Source organism: Cricetulus griseus, unplaced genomic scaffold (assembly GCF_003668045.3).
Source record: "Cricetulus griseus strain 17A/GY unplaced genomic scaffold, alternate assembly CriGri-PICRH-1.0 unplaced_scaffold_136, whole genome shotgun sequence".
In the NCBI taxonomy this organism is placed as follows: Eukaryota; Metazoa; Chordata; class Mammalia; order Rodentia; family Cricetidae; genus Cricetulus; species Cricetulus griseus.
This window is the reverse complement of record NW_023276849.1, coordinates 1-24,684: the sequence shown is the minus strand read 5'-3', so window position 1 is coordinate 24,684 and position 24,684 is coordinate 1. Positions and strand designations below refer to the sequence as shown.

General features: G+C 39.7%; 1 protein-coding gene across 1 annotated transcript in view; it reads right to left on the bottom strand.

Moving 5' to 3' along the window:
• The window catches only part of LOC113838799 (zinc finger protein 431-like), a 25,707-nt gene extending 6,320 nt beyond the window's left edge, over window positions 1-19,387 (bottom strand). The window contains exon 1 of the mRNA XM_035453714.1: window positions 19,361-19,387. Coding sequence (XP_035309605.1) covers window positions 19,361-19,387 — 27 coding nt within the window. The remainder of the gene's footprint in view (window positions 1-19,360) is intronic.
• Between the last annotated feature and the right edge of the window lie 5,297 nt (window positions 19,388-24,684).

Genomic DNA, 24,684 nt, shown 5'->3' with positions numbered 1-24,684 from the left:
CATCACATGATTTGGGGGAGGGCCTAGGTCCTCCCCAGTGTGTCTAGGGTGAGAGAGCAACGGTCTATGAGTAATGGGCTCCCAAAGTTGTCAACTATAGATAAATACTCTTCCATGACTAGAGGTCCCATAGACTGCTGACATCTCCTAACTGACTCCCATGTTCAGCGTGCTTAGTTTTGTCCTATGCTGGTTCTGAACTTTCAGTCTGAAATCATTGAGCTCTGCCTTCTCCAGTCAGGTCGGCTATTTCTGTGGGTTTCCTCAGCCTGGTCATGAATGCATTCCATGCATTTGGTTCAGTTCTTAGGTGTGGGAGTCTACTTCTGCTTCCGTCAACTACTGTATGAAGGCTCTAGGATGGCATATAAGTTAGTCATCAATCTCATTATATGGGAAGGACATTTAAGATAGCCTCTTCACTATTGCTTATAATCTTATTTGGGGTCATCCTTGTATATCTCTGGACATTTCCCTACTTCCAGAAAACAGGAGAACATGTCACAGAGAATGAACTTAACAAGGCTCATAGGGGATCAGAGAAAGTGAAGTGGCTATCATGAAGGCTGCACAGTTTCAGGAACGCTGCAAAAAATGCTTTGGATGTTTAGCTTAGTTTTTGTGGGATTTCTACCAGTAGCTCTTGTCTCTACTTTTGGGAAGCTTTCTTCTACTGAGTTACCTTGGTCAGCCTTGTATGGGGGTTTGTGCCTAGTCTTATTGCACCTTGTCATGGTATGGTTGGTTGATATCCCTGGGAGGCCTTCTCTTTTCTGAAGGGAAACAGAGTAGCAGTGGATTTGTGCAAATGGATATTGCGGATTAGGCAAAAAGGAGTGTAGGTGGAAGAAGCCATGTATTTTCTCCTCATAACCTGTAACAGCCCCAAAAGCTCAAATTTCCAAATTCTCTTCTGATACTCAACACAATGCCTGGACTGTCAAATTTTTATAATTAAGAAGCTAATTAAGGAATTACAACATACACAGCCACAGGACATTTTGCCATTCAGATTAAGAGAAATATGGCCATATTGCAGTCCCCAACTCAGGGAGACATCCCTTTCTCATGCGCATGTCACACCACCCAAAATAACAGGTTCTGTGGGACAGCAGTTCATGAAGATTCCACAGTACCTACATTCCCAGACAGAGTATACCAACACCTCATTAGCTGCCACCCCCATAGCCATGTAACCACCAAAAATTGGATTAATATCATCTGCTAATGCAGTTCACACAAGTGTGAAGAACAGGTAGGCAAACTGAGGCAAAGACACCTTCTGGACCAGAGTTCATGCCAGCTATAGAAAATACACATTGGATCCTCTCTATTGGATGTTCTCCATTCTTTCAAAAAACCCCAACACTACTTTTAATCTAATTACCTCCTCATCTCTATGTTGTAACCTCCAACTTTAGAGGAATCCCTGAGATCAAACATAGGATACAGCATCTGTGAGAATTCCATTTGGGCCACCTGACCACAGAACTCAACCACACTCTCCATGCCTTCTCCACACTATCACCAGGTTCTCTCCTCTCTTCCCTTGTAACCCTTTCAAACTTTGGCAGATACTCCCTGCTGGAACAAAGTCCACAAATACAGCCGGATTTCTAACCCCCAAATTAGGGTTGGAAGCACTGCATAGGCCCTCTTATCAGCAGATTAGAGAGCAAATAGAACTCAAGGAAAAATGCCCTTCCAACAACAAAAAAAACAGAGAAATCAGCACCAAGACACACAACCACCTCAAAGCAAGATAACCAGACACCAGCATAAAAACACAACCAACAGCCAACTCAGCAATAAGTCACTACCAGGTTCTGGCGATCCTACTATAGCAAGATATGAATATTCAAACACCGTTGCAGCACAATAAAGACCAACTTTATAAAGATGATAGAAGGCCTTAAATTTGAAATGAATTAATCCCTTTAGAATTCGGAGAAAGGATAAATGTAATACCTTCATAGAGAATCTCTCCAGTGTGTGTCCTTTTATACCTTTGAAGATGACTGTGCCAAGAAAAGGCTTTTGTTTCTGATGTATTAGTTTAATTTTATAAAGCTGTGCTTCTTTGCCTGAATACAGCTCCTGATACTCTGATGAAGAGGTGTTTATCCAATAGTGATAAAAAGAAAGAATAGGCTGTGTTATCAGGGACAAAGTATACACAGAAGGATAAATCTTGAAGCAAGGAAGAAGGCTCAAGAGAAAGAAGAGGAGAGGGCCAGCTACCCAGCCACACAACAAATCCTGAAGTAGGAGGGAAAGTAAGAAATACATAAATGGAGAAAGGCAAAAGTCCTGAGGCAAAAGGTAGATTGGATCATTTAACTAGAGAAAAATTGGCTAGACATGAGCCACGTAAAGCCCAGGCATTATATAACATGCATCTGTGTATCAATTTGGGACCTGGGAGGTGCCCTCCCCAAAAGGTAAAAAGCTAAAAAATTAAAGGAGTAAAACATTAAGCCAATTTTCTGTACCTAACATGAGGCTATATTTTAATGTAAAGCCTGAGAACACTGAAAAAATTTCCTTAATGAATTTCTCCCTACTGTTTAGCCTTTGAACAGACAGTACACTAAGTAGCAAGGATAACCTCAGTCAAAATGATTGCCACAGCACAATCATGTGAATGTTAGAGCTCTAGGAAGGTTGTGTGTTGTCCTTGTCCATCTATATATGACTATGCTGTGAGTTTTAGACTTTGCTCACATGAAACCCTAAGAGGGCATTGACATGTGGGAGAGCATGATGAAGATCCATGTGTAGATTAGCAATCTAAAGTTTGCTTTGGCAGTAAAAAGGCTAAAAGAGAAACAGTTATATAGCTCCAGATACAAATGGAATTGAAAGAAGGATTTATTTCTGTTTGTGATACTGGGAATTGAACCCAAAGCTTCCCACAGCCCAGGCAAGTGGTCTACCACTGAGTATATCACACCATTATCCCTCTTTTTCATGTATGTGCATGGGGGTGGCAGTGGGTGGGTATGTTGTATGTGCATCATATGTATATTTGTATTGTTCCCCTATGTACATGCAAAGGTACATAGGAAATAAAGGAGTCTATAAACTTTATGAATGTCTTAACTTTAAAATAGTAAAAAAAAATGTCAAATGAGAATCAAAACTGCTTTGGAGGAGCAGTTCTGCTTTTGTTTCCACAGAAAACAAGAGGCTATGGATTTGCTCCCAGTTGACATAGATATTGTTATAACAAGTGACACCACTTGAAGTTGACAGGCCATATATATCAACTAAAGTTACTGTTGCTCATCACAGGAATTAAACTTAATCTCAAATTTTCTCAGTGACCCCTTAAGGATGCCTTCAGCAGGAAACATCTGGAGAACATGACTCCCACATTCCCAACTTTTGGTGGGTGGAATTCTTTTGATTATTTGATGGGTCATGGATAACTTATATTTAGGAAAATATAGGAATCATAAACAAAAGGGTAGATTATTGAATCTAATGTAACTTAAAAACAATTAGTAATCTCAAATATTTTGTATAATAATAGAAATTGAAGTTAATTTCTCTTACAACACAGTGTAGTCATGTTTGTACTCTTGCTTAAAAAATCTGTGTGTAGTGATCCAAATTTTTGTATATTGATACAAATTTAAGTTTTGCTATTAAAATGTATTGTATTTATGTTTCCACTCATAGTTTTTGAGTGCAAAAATCAATGGCTAATTTTATTTGAGCTTTTCATACATAAAGATAATTGAGGTTATCTCAGAGGAAAATATCTATTCCAGTCTCAATTGCAACAAAGTAATGATTTCTAAGTTTCCTATTTTTCAAACAATAATGACCAAAATAATAATGGCTATAGTGTTACCTGTGACCCTAGATACATGAAATTAGGAGTCATGATGTTGTGCTACTACTACAGTAAAATATTAATGGAGGAGCCCATCCTATTGGCTGCTTCTATAACTTTTCATGGGAAATATTTTGTGATATGTGTATCTCCAACACTCACTGAAAAAAAATCTCACCTTCACAGGCATTTTTGGATTTCTTGTATATGATCTGAACTCGTTCAATGAACTGCTTGTTAACATATTTGTGTATGTTAATTACAGTTCTACTACCCTCTTCAAAGACAGCCTATTTCACAAGTCAATCCTGAATTTTGAAGAGTATGTGTCTGCTCACTTTTATTATTGTTGATGGTATTAATTATAGAGGGCATATAAATAACATTCATAAAGCTATATGATAGTTTTAAATAATGTTGCATGTTTATATAATTTTCCTGAAGTTAGACAGTGCATTAAAAATTACTCACTCAGTTGATGTACATAGAAGGGTTAAGTAACTCTTACCCCTTAATTTTATGTCTTAAACATTTATTTATTTATCTGTGTGTATGCATCACATGCTTGCATGTGTGTGTTTGTACGTGTGTGTGTGTGTGTGTGTGTGTGTGTGTGTGTTTGTGAAGATCAGATGACAACACTCAGGAGACAATTTGCTTTCACCCCCCCAACATAGGTCCTATAGATTCAAAGTAAGGTTGGAAGACATGGGAGCAAATACCTTCAACCATTCAACCATTTCACACACTTTTTAATATCAGCTAGCTAAAAGGGTTAAATTTAACAGGATAGAAGTCACAGATCACACCAGTCGTTCTCACACCATGGGTTAAAACTCTTTGCAAACATCTATCTCTAAAAATATTTGCATTACAATTCATAGCACTGCCTAAATTACAGTAATTTAGTAACAATAGAAATAATTTTATGGTTAGGCATCATCACAACATGAAGGTTTACAACAATTGTTCTAGGAAAATTGCCCATCGATTTATCCTTACTTTCCATTGTTAAACCAAAACCCCTTCAGTTTGATCCCTCTTTTAGTCATATATACTGATACATTTTCCAATTTGTTCCACCTAGTTGTTTTCATTTTATTGGTTGTTATGGCCTATTTAAAAGTATGTAAGTTATAGACACTTGAGTTTGAGCCTTAACCCACTAAGTCCACACATTTAACATTTCTGATGATAATCTCCTGTGTACAGCTCATATTTAATTGCAATGTACTCTTCATATTTTAATATAAAATGCGTATCCAAGATTTGAATAACTTATACATGTAAATAATACCCTTTATAGATAATTTATCTCACGTTAATTTCACAGCTCTATTTTCCCTTTAAGGATGAGGTCAGAGTCTTCTTTTTTTTATAACATTTAGGTGTTTTTAATTTCAGTATATTTAGTCATTATCTTCATTGTCTTTTAACATTTAAGATCTAAATGTGACCACAGCTGATGTAGTATGGACGGGATGGTATAGAATCTATAGTTGGATAGGTGATCATGTGAGGTGAGAAAGAATTGCTGAAGGTAAATTACTCCTTCAGACATCTGGTCCTGGTAAATTTAAGAGATCTCTATTCTGATAAATATGATATTTTAAGTTTTCTAATTTTTTAAATTTAAATTAGAAACCTTCTTACTTTATATACCAGTCCCAATTCCGTGCCCCTCCCATGTTCCCAACCTGACATTGAACCCCATCCTATCTCTCTTCTGATCAATAGAAAAAGGTGAAGACTTCCATGGGGAATCAAAATCCATCATATTATTTGTGGCACAACCTAGTCATTCCCCAGTGTATAGACTGAAAAAGTATCCCTCTAGGGGAATGGGCTCCTAATGTCCATTTGTACATTAAAGATAAATACTGTTCCATGACTAGGGCCCACCACTGCTAATGGACTCCCACATTCAGAGGGCCTAGTTCTGTCCTATGCTGGTTCTGAACTGAATCTGAAGTCAATGAGCTCCAGCTTGTTTAGGTCATCTATTTATATGGGTTTCCACAGCCTGTTAATGAATACATTGCTCATTATATCTCACTCTCTACAACTGGATTCCAGGCATTTGGCTCAATGCTTAGCTGTGGGTATCTACTTCTGCTTCCATCAGCTGCTGTATGAAGGTTCTAAGAATGGCATATAAGGTAGTCATCATTCTCCTTATTTGGCAAGGGCATTTAGGATAGCCGCTTCACTCTTGCTTAGGATCCTATTTGGGGTCATCATTGTATATCTCTGGACATTTCCCTAATGCCAGAAAACAGGAGAACATGTCAAACAACATGAACTTAACAAGTCTCTTAAGGGCTCAGAGAAAGAGAAGCTACAATCATGGAACCTACACAATACTGTGTCAGGTACTCTGCAAAAATGCTTTAGTTGTTTAGGTTGGTTTGTTTGTGGGATTCCTACCAGTAGCTCCTGTGGTGTCTCTGATTCTTTTGCCTGCTCTGTAGATACTTTTCCTTTTACTGAGTTACTTTGATCAGCATTGTATGGGGGTTTGTGCCTATTCTTATTGTACCTTGACATGACATGGTGTGTTTGGTTGACATCTGTGGGAGGCCTTCACTTTTCTGAAGGGAAACAGAGTATCAGTCAGTTTGGGGGAATGGATATTGAAGAGAGGGCTGGGAGGAGTGGAGGAAGGGGAAGCTGTTTATTTATTCTAGGTTCATTGATTCTCATAACATATCACAGAGCCAAAATTGCAAATTTCCAAATTCTCTTCTGATACTTAAGACAGTGTCTTGCCTGTTACATATTGAATAATTAAGGATTTCTAACATACGCAATCATAGGACAAATTACCATTCAGAATAAGAGGAATATTGCTATATTGCAGCCCCCAACACAACCATCAGAGCAGTAAGTCACTACCAGGATTCAGCGATCCTACCACAGCATGTCATGGGTATTCCAACACAGCTGAAGCACAATTAAGACCAACTTTATTAAGATGATAGAAGTCCTGAAAGTAGGAATGAATTAATCCCTGCAATATTTCTAGGAAAGGATGAATGAAATACTGTTGCTGTGATTAATTTAAGTAAATCCTACTCTGGTAATGTACTGATTTTGTTGTTACCCTTAGGCCACTGTCTATCTTTTGGGGACCTTAGGAGAGAAACACAAGTTAGGCACTAAAGGAAAACATGTGGGGCAATTGCTTTTTTGATTGTTCTCTTTTATGTTTCAGTCTCTTGTATTCAGCTAGTTCTCTTTAGCACTACATGCCCATTTGCTAAGAGACATTTCTAACTCAGAGGAATTCTTCTTTTCACATCAATCATCAGTCAACACAATGTTTTTCAGGCAGAAATCAGACATTCTGATCTAAGTACACACTCAAGTAATGTTTGCTCAGATGACCCTAGGATGGGACATGTTGATACCTGAGGCCAATTAAGAGACAGAGACTGTAACATATGAGAATGTTATAAAAAAAATCCAAAGCCAATGTAGTAGTCATGTAAATTCATTTAAGCAACAAAGACTCAGAAATAAGGAGAGACAAAACTGGGAAAAACAGAAATGCCAGTATGCCAGACAATAGGAAAGGCAATCATGTAAGATAAAGACAAAAAAAACTAAAACTGTCTCTCCACAGCAACTTCCCCCCAAAACAAAACCTTCAGGAACTGATAACATAAGAAATTGTATGAAGACAAACTGGGGAAGGTTCAGTAATTTTAAGAAAATAAATATAACTAGGTTGCTGTTACAGATCACAGAAAATCAGTACACAGATTCATATAATATGAGGTCTATATTTGTCATAAAGATACAACAACCAAAAATGTGTAAAATAATTTCAAAGAAGATGGGGTTGGTGTGAAAAAGGCAAGAAACAAGGCAGGAAAAATATTGTTAACTTTAATCAATAGCCCAAAGAAATATAGAAAGAAACAGGGTGATATTAACCAATATTACCCAGATCCCATTAATCCCACCATTATGAAAGAATAAATAAACACAGACTTCACAATTTTCATAAAATTACCTCAAATGACCCTTGAACTGTTGTTTCTGGCTCTCAAGCTACTGGTATTTCTTCTAAAACAGAAGCACCATGCTCGAGATATCTCTCCAGAAGTGGAGAGATATTATAAGCATATTATATTTATCCTTATAATTCCCTTTGTTTCAGGTAAATAAAACCTGACTGATGCTCAATAACAACAACAACAACAAAAATCTCATAGAAAAATAGTTGAATACAGGTAGACCAATGGAATCAAATTAAAATAATGATGAGTCCACATAACTACAAACATCTGATGTTGGAAAATGAAGCTAAAATTGTACAATGGATAAAAAAGCTTCTGAAGCAAATACTGCTGGCATAACTAGATGCTGCCATGTAAATTACCACAGACAGAGACATAACTATCACTATGCACGAAACATAAGTCCAAATGGATCCAAGAAGCTGGGCATTGGTGGTGCATGCCTTTAATGTCAGCACTTGGGAGACATGGGCTGGTGGAACTCTGTGAGGTCTACAGAGCTAGTCTGAGGAGAGGCTCCAAAGCAATACAGAGAAATGCTGTCTTGAAAAACCAAAAACAACAACAACAACAACAACAAAACCAACAACAACTAGAAAAACAAAATGGATCAAAGACCTCAACATAAATCCTGCCACATTGAAACTCTTAGAAGAGAATATAGGAGGTGCCCTCATACAATTTTTACAGTAGATGGCTTCCTTAACATAACAGTAGCACCAACACCGAGATCCAGAATTAATAAATGAGACCTCCTGAAACTGAGAAATTTCTGAAATGCAGAGGAAATAGTCAACAAGACAGAAAGACTGCACCATAGAATGGGAAAATATATACATCAACCCTACATTTGACAGAGGGCTGATTTCCAAAATACACAAAGAACTCAAACACTCATCACCAAATCACTAACATATCCAATTAAAAAGTGAGATACAGAATTAAATAGAGACTTCTTAATAAAGGAATCTAAAATGGCCGAAAGACACTTAAGAATGTGATCAATATACTTAGCAATCAGGGAAATGCAAATCAAAACTACTGAGGTAGCATACTGCTCCTGTCAGAATAGCTAAAATCAAAAACACCAATGACAGATTAGACTGGAGAAGATTGGAGAAAGAGCATTCCTCCACTACTGGTGGAAGTGCAAAGTCATACAGCCACTTTGGAAATAAGTAAGGAAGTTCCTCAAAAAAAAATTGGAATCAATCTATCAGAAGATACAGCAATTCCACTCATAGACATATAGCCAAAACATTGTATGAACATTCATACAACAAGGACATCTTTTCAACTATGTTCATAGCAGTATTATTTATAATAGCTGGAAACTGGATTCAACCTAGATGCCCCTCAACTGAAGAATGGATAGAGAAAATGTGGAACATTTACACAATGGAGTACTAATCAGCAAGAAAAAAACTGTAATCTTAAAATTCACAGGCAAATGGATGGAAATAGAAGAAAGCATCCTGAATGAGGTAAACTAGTCTCAAAAAGAAAACCCTGGTATGCACTCTCTAATATATGGGTTTTTGACATGGAAAAAAGCATTAACAGCCTATAATCCATACCACCAGTGAAGCTAGGAAACAAGGAGAATCCTAAGAGAGACAAACATGGACTCCCAGAGAAGGGGAAAGGGATAAGATCTCCTGAGTTAATTGGGATCATTGGGGTGGGAAAAAGAGTTAGGAGCAAGAAAATGGAAGAAGAGGAGGGGAGAGGAGGACTAGAGGGAGCAGGAAGATTGAGACAAGGGAAGAATAGAGGAGATAAAGAAAAAACTTCCCAAAATAGATGAAGCCATATTACATTTAAAGAGAAATCCAGCACTAGGAAAATGTCCAGTGATCTACAAGGATAAAACCAATAGCACTGTAAGCAATAGTCAATAATTTACCTTAAATGGCCTTCTCTGATAATGAGAACAATGACTAACTTATATGCCATCGTAGAGCTCTCATCCAGTAGCTGATGGAAGCAGAAGCAGAAACCTAAAGCTAAACACTGAGCTACACTCCTGGAATCAAGTTTCAGATAGGGAGCAATGATGAGCAAAGGGGTCAAGGCCAGATGGGAGATATCCACAGAAACATCTGACCTGAACAAGGTGGAGCTCATGTACCACAGACTGATAGCAGGGAAACCAGCATAGGACTGATCTAGGCTGTAATGGATTAGAATTTATCCCTAGTATATGAATGGAATTTAGGAGCCCATTCCACATAAAGCAACACTCTCTCAGCTGAGAGACATGGTGATGGTCCTAGGCCATGCTCCAAATGATATGACAGACTTTGAAGATCACTTGTAGAAGGACTCACCTTCCCTGAGGAGCAGAAGGGGATGGAGGAGGTCGGGAAAGAAACTGTGATTGACATGTAAAACAAACTATTTTCTAATTTAAATTAAAAAAGAAAGAAATGCTCCCCATTTTCATGGCCTATGGCACATAACATGGAATCTGACCAATCTAACTGCACAGCACTATCCACACTTGAGAAATCTCTGCATGCCAGAAACTCCTTTTCTCCCCTGGAGCTATAAACTTCACTGAATCGCATCATTGTGGTTAGTTGCACCACCAAGTTACAAGCATTCTAATCATTTATTCATGAAGAACAATTCATATCACCATTTTTCTACAAGTTTCTGAACTCTTTGCAATATTTTAATACAACCCTGAAAATGGAATGCAATATTCAGAACTTATAGAAACCAGACATTCAGTTTTCTAATCTATCTTCCCACTACAACCAGAAGCACTGCCCATATGTGAACACTGGAAAGTGATATTACAAGAATTACATCCCCCATACCTGGGCTGCAGTCTCCTCTTACCCAGTAAATACATACTGGGAGACATGGAGGAAAAAATCCATTGCCCAGGTATACATAAGTACCAACAGAAAAACACACTGGCTCATGTTCTGTTCAACTTCCAGCAGAATTGAAAGATTAATGAGTGGTGGTGGTGGTGGCAACACAGGTCTTTAATAACAGCACCTGGGAGGCAGATGAATTAAGACCAGACTGCTCTATATGGGGAGTCCCAGTAGGCCATAACCTTTAAACAGGGAGATCCTGTCTTGAAAAACTAGCAGTCAAAATAAATAAACAAACAAACAAATGAATGAATGAATAAAAAATGATAGCTCAACAAAACTCATTAATCACCATCCACCAACTACGATATAACTCATGTTCTTTCTTATAACTCATTTCAGCAAAGGAAGATGAAACCATGGAAAAACCCACGAATTACCTGACCGTAGTTCTCCTGTCTGCTAACACCTGCCCCCTAAAAATCCCACAGTCGCTAGAGCCACGCTGCTCTACTGGGTCATTAGAGATCAAATGACTCAGACAGCACAGTCCTTCCAGCTCTGCCCTTACAGCAGCATAGACAGAGCCCTAGTCTAAGAAGTTTGCATTTTAGTAGCAACTCCTTTTTTCTCGTACAGCACATCGTGTTCTTCATCCAAAACACAGGGTCCTTTGTGTACACATTCCATTACACACTCAATGACCTCTGCAGGAAACCCATTGCCTCAGATCTGAGAAAACCTGAGAGCAAATACAGGGTACATCCACACAGTAACTGTTGTTTCTTTGTAACTGAGCTAAAGAAAAACAGGCCACAGACTAGAAAACAATGGAATATTGATAGAGATTGGAGGCAGAAAACTCAATGTGAACATGATGCATTTACAATCTCAAAATTTACTTTGAAAACTTGAAATGGGCTTTATGACCCTGTGATCCAGAGACGAGAGACTTATATTATAGCAGATAAAAAGTTTCTCATACCTTTCCTCTAAAGATGAACAGCATAAATTAGAAAGATCCCAGTCCTTAGAAGTGTATACTAGTAGTTAAGTAAAATACAAGCACACAACCAGCATATTCTTTAAGTAATTTCTTAAGTACAGCATTGACCTGAAACAACAGGTCATTCTTCAGGGACAGTGTCTTGAGGTGACGGTCATGGGGATATGAAATAGAGAACAAGTAGAAGGTACAAAACATAAAAGCTAAGTTTGGGAGGTATTACAGCATATATGCCCCAGACTAACTGAGCTTCTTGAGAAGAATAGCATCCTATAGACTACATAAGTGGGGTGGGAGAATGGAAGGATATGGGAGAATCATATGAAGTCATCAAAGTATCATAAAATCTGAGAAATTCAGGTAGAGACTAGTCAAACAATGCCACACAAGTAAAACAGAGTACCTCAAGAACATTACTGACATAAGACACAGTGGCCTTAGGACAGAAAACAATAGCTGCATATGCTTGGAAGAGTTTGCTTCTCAGGATTTGAAGCAACACTTCCAAAAGTTTCTGACCTCAGACCATTACCAGCTCTCTCAAACATACTGCAGATTTTAGAGAAGGAACTCTGTTTATTGTCAAAACATCAGGCCCCAGTGAAAGCACACAAGCCCAAGACCCCAAGCTGTTGCTGAGCCCTCCCAGCCTGAGGGTTTAAATTAAAGACTTGCTTGATTAAGTGAGTTCTGAACACAACTGTGTTATATTTTCCACTAAATGTCACCAGGTCTCATATTGCCCGCCTGAAAAAATTATGTTTTTCCTCAAGAAAAATAAGAACTTAGAATTTTTATGACACTAGGGTTTGAGATCTTTGGTAAACTTGTAATGCCTCCATTAGCAACTTTCAAAGGCTTGTTCTTGATATGGGGATGGGACTCCTTGCTTGATATAATTCAGGGGTTGCTTCCCTGTAACAGTTTGTACAAAAATGTCTGGACAGTCCTGGTGAAGAAATGTGTATTCCAGAATCCAAAATAGGCTGGTTAGCATGTGATTAACTTTTGCGTGTTTCACATACAGGTTTGCTCAGCTCAATTATATTTAGGGAGACATACTATTTCCTAAGCATTGGTAAATCATTTATTATCACCAATTCTACGTTTTTACATTAGGGCATCATAGGGGAATGCTACCCAAAACATGAGATGCCTGGGAATAACATGTGCACAATTAACTATAGATGTGTATTACATGCAAATGTTAAATGCAAAGCATTGAATTTCAAGATGCTACTGGAAAAATAGGCCCGACTTAGGAAACCTGCTTTCCGTATATATTTCAAGAATGTTGAAGTTCACTAGAAAGGTGCTCTACACACAGCTCCCTGCTCCTATTTCTCTGATCAGATAAAGAACAAAGAACAAAGTTATTGAGAAACCTCTTCTAGATGTAGTAATTTACAAAGACTGCTTGGAACTTTACAATACAGGGAATTGGGCTACGGTTTCCCACCCAGATACAGGGAAGACCAACCACACTATCTGCCATGCCTCACTATCTGTCCCTCCCCATTTACAGACAACATCCCCTAGCTCAGCATGTTGTGGTTTCCCAGATCACTGAAGCTCTGCTCACCTCCCTGCAGCAGAAACTGCACCACACCACACAAAACCACTGGGTCCTGTTAAAAGTTAAGCCTGAAACCCGGTGACAGGAAGAGTACTGCACCTCTTCTGACAGGCACAGTCACATGGAGGACCTGATTGGATAATGAGGCTTGAGTGACAAAAACACTTCCCATAGCGTTAGAGTGTGGTTAAAGACACAATATTCTTTTTCCTGGCTGTACCACACACACAAGAAAAAATCTTTTTTGTAGGGTTAGGGTTTGTAGTGGCCTTCAAGAACAGACATACAAATATCCTATGGGCCATGGTACCTGCCTGGCCCTTCCCATTCCCTCCTGATGGATTTCTTTCCTTTTTTGTTGGTTTTTCGAGGCAGGGTTTCTCTGTGTAGCTTTGGAGCATATCCTGGCACTCTGGAGACCAGGCTGGCCTTGAACTCACAGAGATCCACCTGCCTTTGCCTCTGCTTCCCGAGTGCTGGGATTAAAGGTGTGCACCACCAACACCCGGCTCCTTTTGGATTTCTAATAAAAATCCCACACCTGGATACACTGAAGGCTCTGCTTGATGGACGATAAGTGCTTACTACACAGAAGGCTTGACCCAGCATGGGGAAAGTCAGATTGCTGGATTTGATGGCTGTACACTGAGACTTTTAGGAGCATATGCCCTGCAAACTATGAAGGTGACTGCTCCCATGAGGTCCAGAGACAAAAACAGCCAATGTAGTCCTGCCTGACTCAGGGGAGACAAATATTTGAACATGGTAACTGACCTCAACCTTGTGAGTGGCAAGCTGGTTGAATGTGCCATGTACTTGTTGCAGGATGCTCAGTGGAGAAAATACCTGATTCATCTATGTTGTTTCAAGCTTCAGATTTTGATGTCTGGTGTCTCCCCTGTCATAGAGATCTTACAATCTCAGATCTCCACTGTATCTGGGAACTGCAAATCACTAATTTCTGGAGACCAGAAATAGTTGTTATTGGACATTGTCTGGGGCATATGAGAAACCCTCATGCACTCTTGCTAGGGGGCATGTTAACTACCATCACTATGAATGAATTTGAAGAGCTGGAAGAAGGGTGGTTAAGCACATTGCATTCAACATCACCCAAATTCCACTGTGTCCAGCATCTCTACATAATGACTATGTTTCAGTATGCTACCTGACATTGTGCCTCAGTTATCTGGAGAAGCCTTTGGAGACCCTGTCCATCACTTCCTGCCACATCTCATGGTCAGACTTGGATTACCTGCCCAAGTGCCTGGACCTTTCTGAACTCAAGCATCTGTCCCTGAGTTCCTTACTTTTACTTGATTTGGTTAGGCCACTTGGAAATCTACTTGAGTGAGTCAAAGCCACCTTGCAAACTCTGGAAATGAAGAAATGTTGGCTGGACGTTTCTGAATCATGTACTTTCATGCCTGTCCTGAGCCAATATATTTATTCCAAAGACAGAAGTCCATATTCTAGAGCTCTCTCTGCAAAAGGATGAGATTTATTGCTATGGCTCTGAAGCCCTTTATAGCTCCTGTGATATTAGGTAAACCCAGACCCACTGATTCCCAATCCTGAAACAACTGAAGAATGGTGCAAGCTGTGGTTCCTTCCCTAAGTACTTGCCTAATATCATGTAAACCTGAAAACTCTGCATTCCATAAACTCCTTTTGTCCCCTAGATCTGAGCTTCACTTAATCACACTATTATGGCTGGTGGCACCAGAAAGTCAAAAACATTCCAATCATGTGTTCCTAGGAGACAATCCATATCACCATCTTTCTACCATTTTTCTACATTATTTGTAATATTTGTATGACCAAACCGAAAGTGGAATGCAATATTCAAAAATTCTAGGAAGCAGACTGCTTTCCAATCAGTGCTCCCACCACACTCCATGTGTATTGCCTGTGAGTGCACAACAGACAATGTTACTACAAGCATCATATACTCACACACTAGTGCTGCAGAGTCTCCTGCTATCCAAAACATTCCATATACAGGGAGGTTCAGAGGACAAGGACAACAGCCCATGTCACCACATTGAACAAGATTACCACAGTCTGTCTCATGGTTCATTTAAATCCGAGCAGAAATAACAGCTCATCAGACCTGCTCTGGACATCTCCACACACACACCATGGTATAGCTTATGTTCTTCCTTACATCACCCTAGAGCAAAATGAGAGGAGAATCCTGGAAAGAAACTGCAAGCTACTTGCCACCAGTACTCCTGAGTGCTAAGCCGTCCCTGAGTCCCTCAGCTGCTATGACCACCCAGCTGGGCCTAGAATATTAGCAGTCCCCCTACCAGGTGATGAGAGATCAAATGACACAGATACCACAGTCCTTCCAGCTCTGCACTTCCAGCCAAGAAGAAATGGGCCTAGTCAAGCATGAAAAACAATGCCATTTACAGCATGCACAAAATTGACTCTAAATGGATCTTACACCTAAGTATGAAATATGAACTGCATAACTTATAGAAGACACTAGGATTATTTGGCCTCTCCAAGTTTAACAACTTGACTTCCACATGAACCAAAAGGACAGTGGTGATGAATATAAAGTTATTTTTACACAAAGCTCCCTGATCGTAACGCTTTCTGCAGATGCTGCCCACAGAGTGAAGTATTCATCAGCCCAGTACCAGGGTCTTTGGATTTGCTAGGACCATATGGGAACTCACAGAACACAGAATGTGGCAGAAGTTTCCCACCCAGCCTCTGGGAGTCCTGCCACACCATCTCCCATGCCTCTCCATCCTGTACTCCCCATCTTGGGATTCCATCCACTCAGTCATCATGCTGTTGCTTCTGTGCTTATCCATGCTCACCTCAAATCCCCTACAGTAGCACTCATAGTGCTGCAATCAATACACTTGTGCCTGTTCTGGTGCAAAACCAAGCCTGCACCATGGCTCCAGCAAATGTCCTGCAAGACTCACAACTGCTGTGGTGGCTGGGCATCCCTGATTGGCTCTTGTTGCATGTGCTACAATATCACTTCCTTAAGGGTTAGAGTGTGCTTAAAGACACAACACAGAGGTGGATGGCCCTGACTTCTACTCCAGATCCAGACCTCTTTGCATATGCTGTCTACAGAGCTCTGTAACCTGACACAAAGTTTCAATCAATGACCTGCTTCTCAAACCTCTTAGCTGACATCTCTTTGTCAAGCAGTATAGAACACACTTGCACAGGAGAGTTACCTAATTGCAAATTCAAAATTCATTGGCTTAAGATAACTTTCCCCAGTGTACACCCACACAATATGGTTTGTTTATCCACATTACATGAATTAAAACATTCAGGGAGGTGGGCATGTGTGGCACAAGCCTTTAATCCCAGCACTTGAGAGGCAAAGGCAGATGGATCTCTGTGAGTTTGGGACCAGCGAGGTCTACATGTAGAGCTAGTTTTAGGACAGCTTCCAAAGCCACAGGGAAACCCTGTCTCAAAAAAATTACAAAATCATTCCCACTACCTCAATGAGGCCCGTTTCCATAATGGTGACTGCAGCAGTTGTTTGCCTATCCTGAATCCTAATGCAGTGTAAACTGTTCCTCCTATACTGTACTGAAGGCAGAATCAATGCTTATTATGAGACTAATAAAGAAAATGCATTAAATGACATCATACATCCATCTTCAGCTACTGCTCCAAAGGAGCTAATCTAGACACATTTTTCATTTCATATATTCTGTCAACCTTAAATGAATTTTAGCTTCATACTCCAGGTAACACTTTGAACAAAATGAATAGAGGAGACAGCATGTATAGCTTATTGGGCAGATGGGAGACTTACAAGGCAAAAATATTTCCAGAATTGTTTAAGTACACCAGAGACCTGGAACAGCAGGATCTTCTCTGACCAGATCCTGAGGTGAAGGTGGTGGGGGACGAGAAAGATAGGCAATGTAAAAGGTATTAAAGTTTAAAGCAGGGACGAGGAAGTCTTGCACAGGATATGTCTGTCACATGCCAAGTAAGCTTCTTAAGAAGCATACCATCTTACATGCTACTTCCAGGGGGAAAAGGGAAGAAAATGGGATACTTCTATTGAATCAGTAGAAACTACCATGCAATTGGACAAACTCAGTAGGAATCTAACTAAACAATGCTGCACAAGGGGAACACAGAATATCTCAAGATAACTACTGACTAAGCCCACAGTGCCCTTGTATCAAAAACCATAGATCCATGTACTATGAAGAGTTGGGTTCTCCATATCTGAAGCAATCTCTATGCAAGAGCTTTGTTCCAGACCATTACCAGCTCTCACAAGCAAATTCCTAGATTTATTTATTTATTTATTTATTTATTTATTTATTTTTGGTTTTTCGAGCCAGGTTTCTCTGTGTAGCTTTGGAGCCTATCCTGGCACTTGCTCTGGAGACCAGGCTGGCCTCCAACTCACAGAGATCTGCCTGCCTCTGCCTCGCGAGTGCTGGGATTAAAGGTGTGTGCCACAAACGCCTGACCATAAATTCCTAGTTTTAGATAAGGGTATTTTTTTAATTATCAATATATCAGACCCTTAGGGAAAACAGCCAAGGCCTAGGGCCCAGGCTGTTAGTAGCTATCCCAAGAATGTTCCTCCTCCCTGATTGAGGGCCTAAATGAAATCCTTGGTAGCACAATGGTTTTTACAAATGCTTAGTAGATAGTAAGTCTCACGAGGTAGAATTTAGCAGAGTGAGGACTGACTAAAAACTCTTGCCTGTTAGAGATCAGGATGCTAGGATATACATTTGTTGACCAGGAGTGTCTAGACTTTTGACTCCAAATGATTACAAATAAGCCACCCCTGATTTAAAAGCAGCCACTGAACCCATCACCATATCAAAGAACAGGCCTCTAACAAGCTACTCAAGGAGGCATTACAGGGTCACAAACAACCTGGTTTGCCATAAAGTTCCAGTTTCCTTCTTGAGTGAAGCATATTTCTAGATGGACAAAATGACACCAGGAAAACGATTTGAAAATTAAAACACTACTGTGTTTAGGACTTGCCTGATCAAACAAGGCTTTCTTTTTCTTTTCTTTTCTCTTCTTTTCTTTCTTTCTTCCTTCCTTTCTTTTTTTGAGACAGTGCAACAGCTCTGGTTTTGGGATGGTGCTGCTCACTGGGGACACGAATTTTATCCCATTTTTTTTTTTTTTGGTTTTTTTGAGAGAGGGTTTCTCTGTATAGCTTTGGAACCTGTCCTGATACTCACTCTGTAATCCAGAGATCCTACTGGCTCTGCCTCCCCAGTGTGGGATTAAAGGCGTGTGCCACCAAAGCCAAGCTTTTCCCATTTTTTAACTAGAAAAAACCACATTTTGCTGGGCGTTGGGGGCACACGCCTTTAATCCTAGGACTCTGGAGGCAGAGGCAGGCAGATCTCTAGGTTCGAGGCCAGCCTGGTCTCCAGAACGAGTGCCAGGATAGGCTCCAAATCTACACAGAGAAACCCTGTCTCGAAAAACAAAAACAAAACAAAAAACAAAACAAAACAAAACAAAACAAAAAAAAACAAAAAAAAAAAAAAAAAACATTTTTCACCCTGTCCTTACCTGCATGCGAGCAGCAGGGGGAGGGGGAACCGGATTCCAACCGAGTCAGTGCCACGCCCAGTTCCCATGTTTGAAACCAAATAGAGAACCAAATTATCGTTTATTTTTCTTTCGTTCATCCATATTGAGAGATTTTTAAATGTAAATCTGCTGGTTTTTCTTTTGAGGTCCCGTGTAAACAGACCCAGGTTTTTCTGATACATTTCAATCCTCAGTTTCCCCATACAGCGGGGGGCGGGGAGGCTAAAACTGGTTTTTCATCTTTTTTTCCAGTTTTTTTTCAAGCTGCCACATCAACAACCACGCGTGACGTCCCTGCAGGGGATGTGCTGAGTCCTGGGGCCGTGAAGTATTCATCGGCCAGCCCCAGACCTGGGGAGTTGTTAGACCACATGGGACCTCACAGAACACTGAGTGCGACAGGAGGTTCACACACAGCCTGCTGTAGTGCCTGCCAAACAATCTCCCATACCTCCCCATCCTGTCCTCCCCATCTTGGGGTAGCATCCCAGCACTCACCATGCTGTGGCTTCTGCGCTCATCCATGTTCTCCTCACAATCCCGTACAGTAGCACTCACAGAGCAGCAGTCAATCCTCTGGTGCCTCTTCTGCTGTAAAGCAAAACCTGCTACATGGCTCCAGGAAGTGTCCTGCAAGAGTTGAGATTGGCGGGTTGGTCTCCTGCATCTGATTGGCTAGTGGTGCTTGAATGACAGCAGCACTTCCTTAAGGCTTATAGTGTGCTTAAAGACACAGCACGGGGGCGGGGGCTTAGGGCCCTGGTCTGGACTCCAGACAGGGAACTTTTAGAGATCTGCAGAGACACAGATTTCAATATCACTTACCCCTGTCTCCAGTAGATGACAAGCTCTCCACCTATAGTTCACAGGTGCAACCTCTTCTTCCTCCTCCACACAATGTGCTTGCTTGCCCAGACCATTGCAAAATATGGACCTGAGTGATTCTCTTATTCAACAAATGAAGGGTGTCTAGGATATTAAAAAATAGATTTTTAGGACACAAATGAAGATTATTCTACAGGGTGGTGGTGGCACACACCGTTAATCCCAGCACTGGGAAGGCAGAGGCAGGTGGTTCTCTCTGAGTTCAAGGACAGCATGGTTTACAGAGTGATGGATTTTTTCCCATGACTTTTTTTAAATTTTTGTGTGTAGCCCTGCATCACATTCTGTAGACCAGGCAGTCCTCAAACTCAGAAACTCCAACAGCAGAAATATGGGCAAACGGTTCATTAGACAAGAGAGAAAATCATACACTGTCCTATTCTAGCCCAGCCCTTTTTCTAAGATCCTCCTGCAATCTGGATGCATCTTCTTAATGGGAATAGGGAGGCAAATACTTGGGAATAACCGAATCAAATAGAAGAAGAAAGGTGCAAAAAAAGAAGCACACATCCTGGTGTATTTGCATCTCCAGCATCATCAGCTGGGGCTGGAAGTTGAACCCCTGTGTGTGATGTGGAATATTATTTTTAAAGTTTGTTTATCCTTTGAAACATTTGTTTTGATGATGAAAGTATGTGTTTCATTCCTTTACATTGTATTTCTTTAACTTTGGGAAGCTGTGTTACATTGCCTATCTAAAACACCTGTTTGCTCTAATAGCTTAATGGTCAATGGCCAGGAAAAAGAAAGGATAGGTGGGGCTGGCAGGTGGAGAGACTGATGGGAACTCTGAGAAGAAAAGAGATCTAGCAGTGAGAGGAAGAGGGGGAAATGAAGACAGCCACACAGCCAGGCACAGAATAAGGAAAGAAAAGAAATAGAGAAAGTTGAAAGTCCAGAGGCAAAAGGTAGATTTGGTAATTAAGAAAATCTGGGTAGAAATAAGCCAAGGTAAAGCAAGGCATACATTAGAAAGAATAAGCCCTTGTGTTATTTACCTGGGAGCTTGCTGTCAGGCTCCTCGAAGAGTACAAAGTATAAAAGAGTCAAAAAGTTTAAAAACCAGCATCAGAGGCTGTTGCAAGCATGACTGCTTATCTTGCTTCTCCTTTAATTGTTCCTTGAGTGTGTGTGGGGAGACTGCCCACTTTCATCAGGAATACAAGGCTGTGGCTGTTTCTTGATTGCCAGCAAGAAAAACAGCATTGTTTTCATTGATTGGTGGCACCACATAATGTTCAAAGAAAATAAATAACTTTTGTATTCTGATCCATCCAAAATTACTTTTATCTTGACTTTTATGTTTAGACCATAATTAACAGGTATACATTTAATCAACACGCCATCCAGAATTATCGACAAATTTGCCACAGAACGTAAAATTGGAAAAATACTATACAATTTGACTGTAGATGTCAGAACATACATCCTTGACCCAAGAACTCTCTACTAAATTTATAGCGGGTATAGTGAATAAGAGTCTGGTAGATCAGTACACTAATTAAGATAGGTCATTTCTGGAAGAGGGTAAAGGAATTTCCCAGTAGTGGTGTCCCAATAGCATGCAAGAGGTAGACCAGTGGAAGACAGACTAGAGGTGGCCTTCTGGAACAAAAGGATAAATGTTCTTGACAACTGAGCATGTTTCTCTTGGAGAATCCAGCCAGGAATCCTCCACTTCTTTGATTGGATTGAAATGTAGGAATAGTGGACAGAAGATTCCTTTCTGGGTACTCAAGTCATTTAGAGAAAGAAGAAACAATAGAATTGAACTGAGTCCTGCCAGGGAATGGGCCTAGACAACAAAACCACTGATACTCAAAGGGATGGGCTCTTCAATTTCTCAAAGCAACATGCTGGCAAATATGCTAAGTAAATGTTTATAGATCCTAATCCCAAGCCAAGCATCATTCAAATCACTCCATTCAGTGAACAATAAAGAAAAATCAATAGATAAGTGATCATATCATCACACTTAAATCACTGGACTCCAAGGGGGAGATAATAAGATAATAAGATAATAAAAATTACCTTCCTTATGAAATATTGAACAAAGACAATCTATTCAATTTGTTTTTCAAGATGTTTTACATATTTGTGGCTGCTGATGGTGTGTGTGTGTGTGTGTGTGTGTGTTTGTTTGTTTGTTTGTGTGTGTATGTGTATGTTTTAGGACAATTTGCAGCAGTCAATTTTTCTTTCTACCATGTGGGTCCTGACTCACATCAAATCTTGAGATTTAGAAGTAAGCATCATTATCCAACTGATTCATCCTGCTAGGCCATGATGCTTGTTTCTCATTTGGAACTCAATCAAGAAAATTCCATATAGTACAGAAAATGAAGGCATTAAAGTCAGCAAGAGGAGAAGAAAGGCCTGGAAATCAAATGTGTTCTTTTTCTTCTGTTTACTTATTTGAGACCTCCTTTTTGTGTGTATTCCAGCCTGGCCTGGAAACCAAGACATGCTCTAAATTGACTTGAGACTGCAATCTTTCTGCACCAACCTTACAAGACCTACTAGAAACAAGCCACCATGCCCCAAATTAAAATATAGTTTTGTAATTAATAATGTAATTAGAGAGCAGATAAAATAGAAAATAATCAATAAAGAAAAAGAAAATGGGGTCTGTGTGATGCCTTCGTGAGTAAAGACACTTGCCACCAAATTGGTGGACCTGAGTTCAACTACCCGAACTCACATGGTAAGTGACAATTGGTCTCTTGATCTCCGAAAGTTGTCCTCTGTTTTCAAGATACATGTGCAAAAGGCCTAAGAAGAATATTAATGTTTATACAATGTAAAAATCAATAAAGTATAATAAAACACTTAAAGAAAATCTGATAATGTAAAAATTTTAGTAACAAAATACATTGAGTACTGGACCAAATGTTCAAAGATGCCAAAAACATGGACTTTGCCAATGTGGAACATATAGAAATACTCCTTTAAAAGGTTTCTTGCAATTCAAGCCACTTTCCTGTGGAACATCAAAATTCTTGTTTGTCTATATTAAGCATATAGAATAAAGAATCAAACTGAGGCCCCACAACATTTGCCCATGTATTAGGAAGCCAACCTGAGTTACGTGGAAGGAAACCATGATCTTTCATGGCCACAGGGGATGATGGAAAGAGAGACAAAATGGAAATAAAATCTGTGTGCAGAATCTGATCTGAACTGTAAATATCAATGGGGAACTTTGGGCAGATGGCATGGAGAGAATCAGCCAGAATGCCAAACATACATGGAAGGGGATTTGGGTTACTTTATACACAAAATCTGGAGACTCATGTAACTGTGATATCATTTTCACATAAATGCAGTTAGTTAGCTTGGAATGTTTTTGTTCCAAATAGAAACATTTAGAAATCAATTCAAGGAATATTAACAAATGTTAATATGTATAGACATATGTTTGTGGGTGTCAGTACACATGTGTGTACATACATATGTGTTTGTGAGTATGTGTGCCTACATGTGTTTGTGTGTATGTGTCGAGAACTACATATCTTAACTCCTCTTTGATTAGACATAGGACCTGCATATGGTCATCTTATAGGCTTCTTTATTGACTTAGTGGTAGCAGGCTGCAGTCCTCAGGGTTTCAGAAGTAACTGCTCATGTCCCCTGTGAGAGTGTGTTTCCCTACTTTTAATTCTGTGACTGTTTCACTAATAATTCTGAACAGTCTGACTGGACACAGGTATGCTAGCTTGATAACCTTTGAGGAATTAGAGATTCTGAAAAGCTGTCTTGTATTACTGTTATAGTATTTCCCCCTGGAGTTCAGTCTTTCTTCTGCAGTAATAAGCAGAGAGATTTTAGTCAGGCCATTTGGAATGACAGCTGATACACCTGTATTTGGAAGTACTTGCTATATCACTTCAATACCCGAAATCCATATACATTTTCCAGAATTCCTAAACTCATTGCATGGCTTTCTATGCACAAAGTCACTTTTACACCATTGTTGCACTCAGAGGACTCATTAGACCCTTACTCATGTATGCACACATTTATAAGTTCACATGTTCATTCATGTGCAACTCAAGGCTGCAGGTTGCAGCAAGAACAACCACATTGTTTTCCTTGATTCGTGGCTCCTCCTAGTGGTCACAGTAAATCAATAATTTTTGTATTCCCACCCATCCAAAATTACTCTTATCCATAGTTTTATGTTTAGACCATAATTAACAGGTATACATTTAATCAACACACCATCCATAATTATCAACGAATTTGCCACAGAACTTAAAATGGGGAAAATAATATATAATTTGACTGTATATGTCAGAACTCACATCCTTGGCCCAAGAACTTTATACTAAATTTCTAGAGGGTATAGTGCATAAGGGTCTTTTAGCTGAGTGTACTGACTGAGAAATGACATTTCTGGGAAAGGGTGAAGGTATTTCTCAGGAGTGCTGTCCAAAAACTATGCAAGAGGCAGCCAGGTGGAACCCAGGCTTAAGGTGGGCTTCAGGAACAAAAGGTTGGATGATCTTGACAACTGAGCATATTTCTCTCAGAAAATCCAGCCAGGAATCCTGCAATCCTTATATTGGACTGAACTATAGGAATAGTGGTCATCAGATCCCTAAATGGGCACTCAGATCAGTTAGATAAAGAAGACACAATACCAGTGAACTGAGTCCTGCCAGGGCATGTGCCTACACAACAGAACCAATGAAAATCAAAGGGCTGGGGTCTTCAATTTCTGAAAGCAACATGCTTGCAAATGTGGTAAGTAAATGTTTATAGGGCTAATACCAAGACAAACATGATTGAAATCCCTCCATTTAGTGAACAAGTAATGGAAAATCAACATATAAGTGATGATGTCACTACCATGAAGTCACTGAACTCCAAAGGGGAGATAGTAGAAAGTACCTCACTTATGACAAGTAGAACAAAAACAATGTATTCATCTTGAA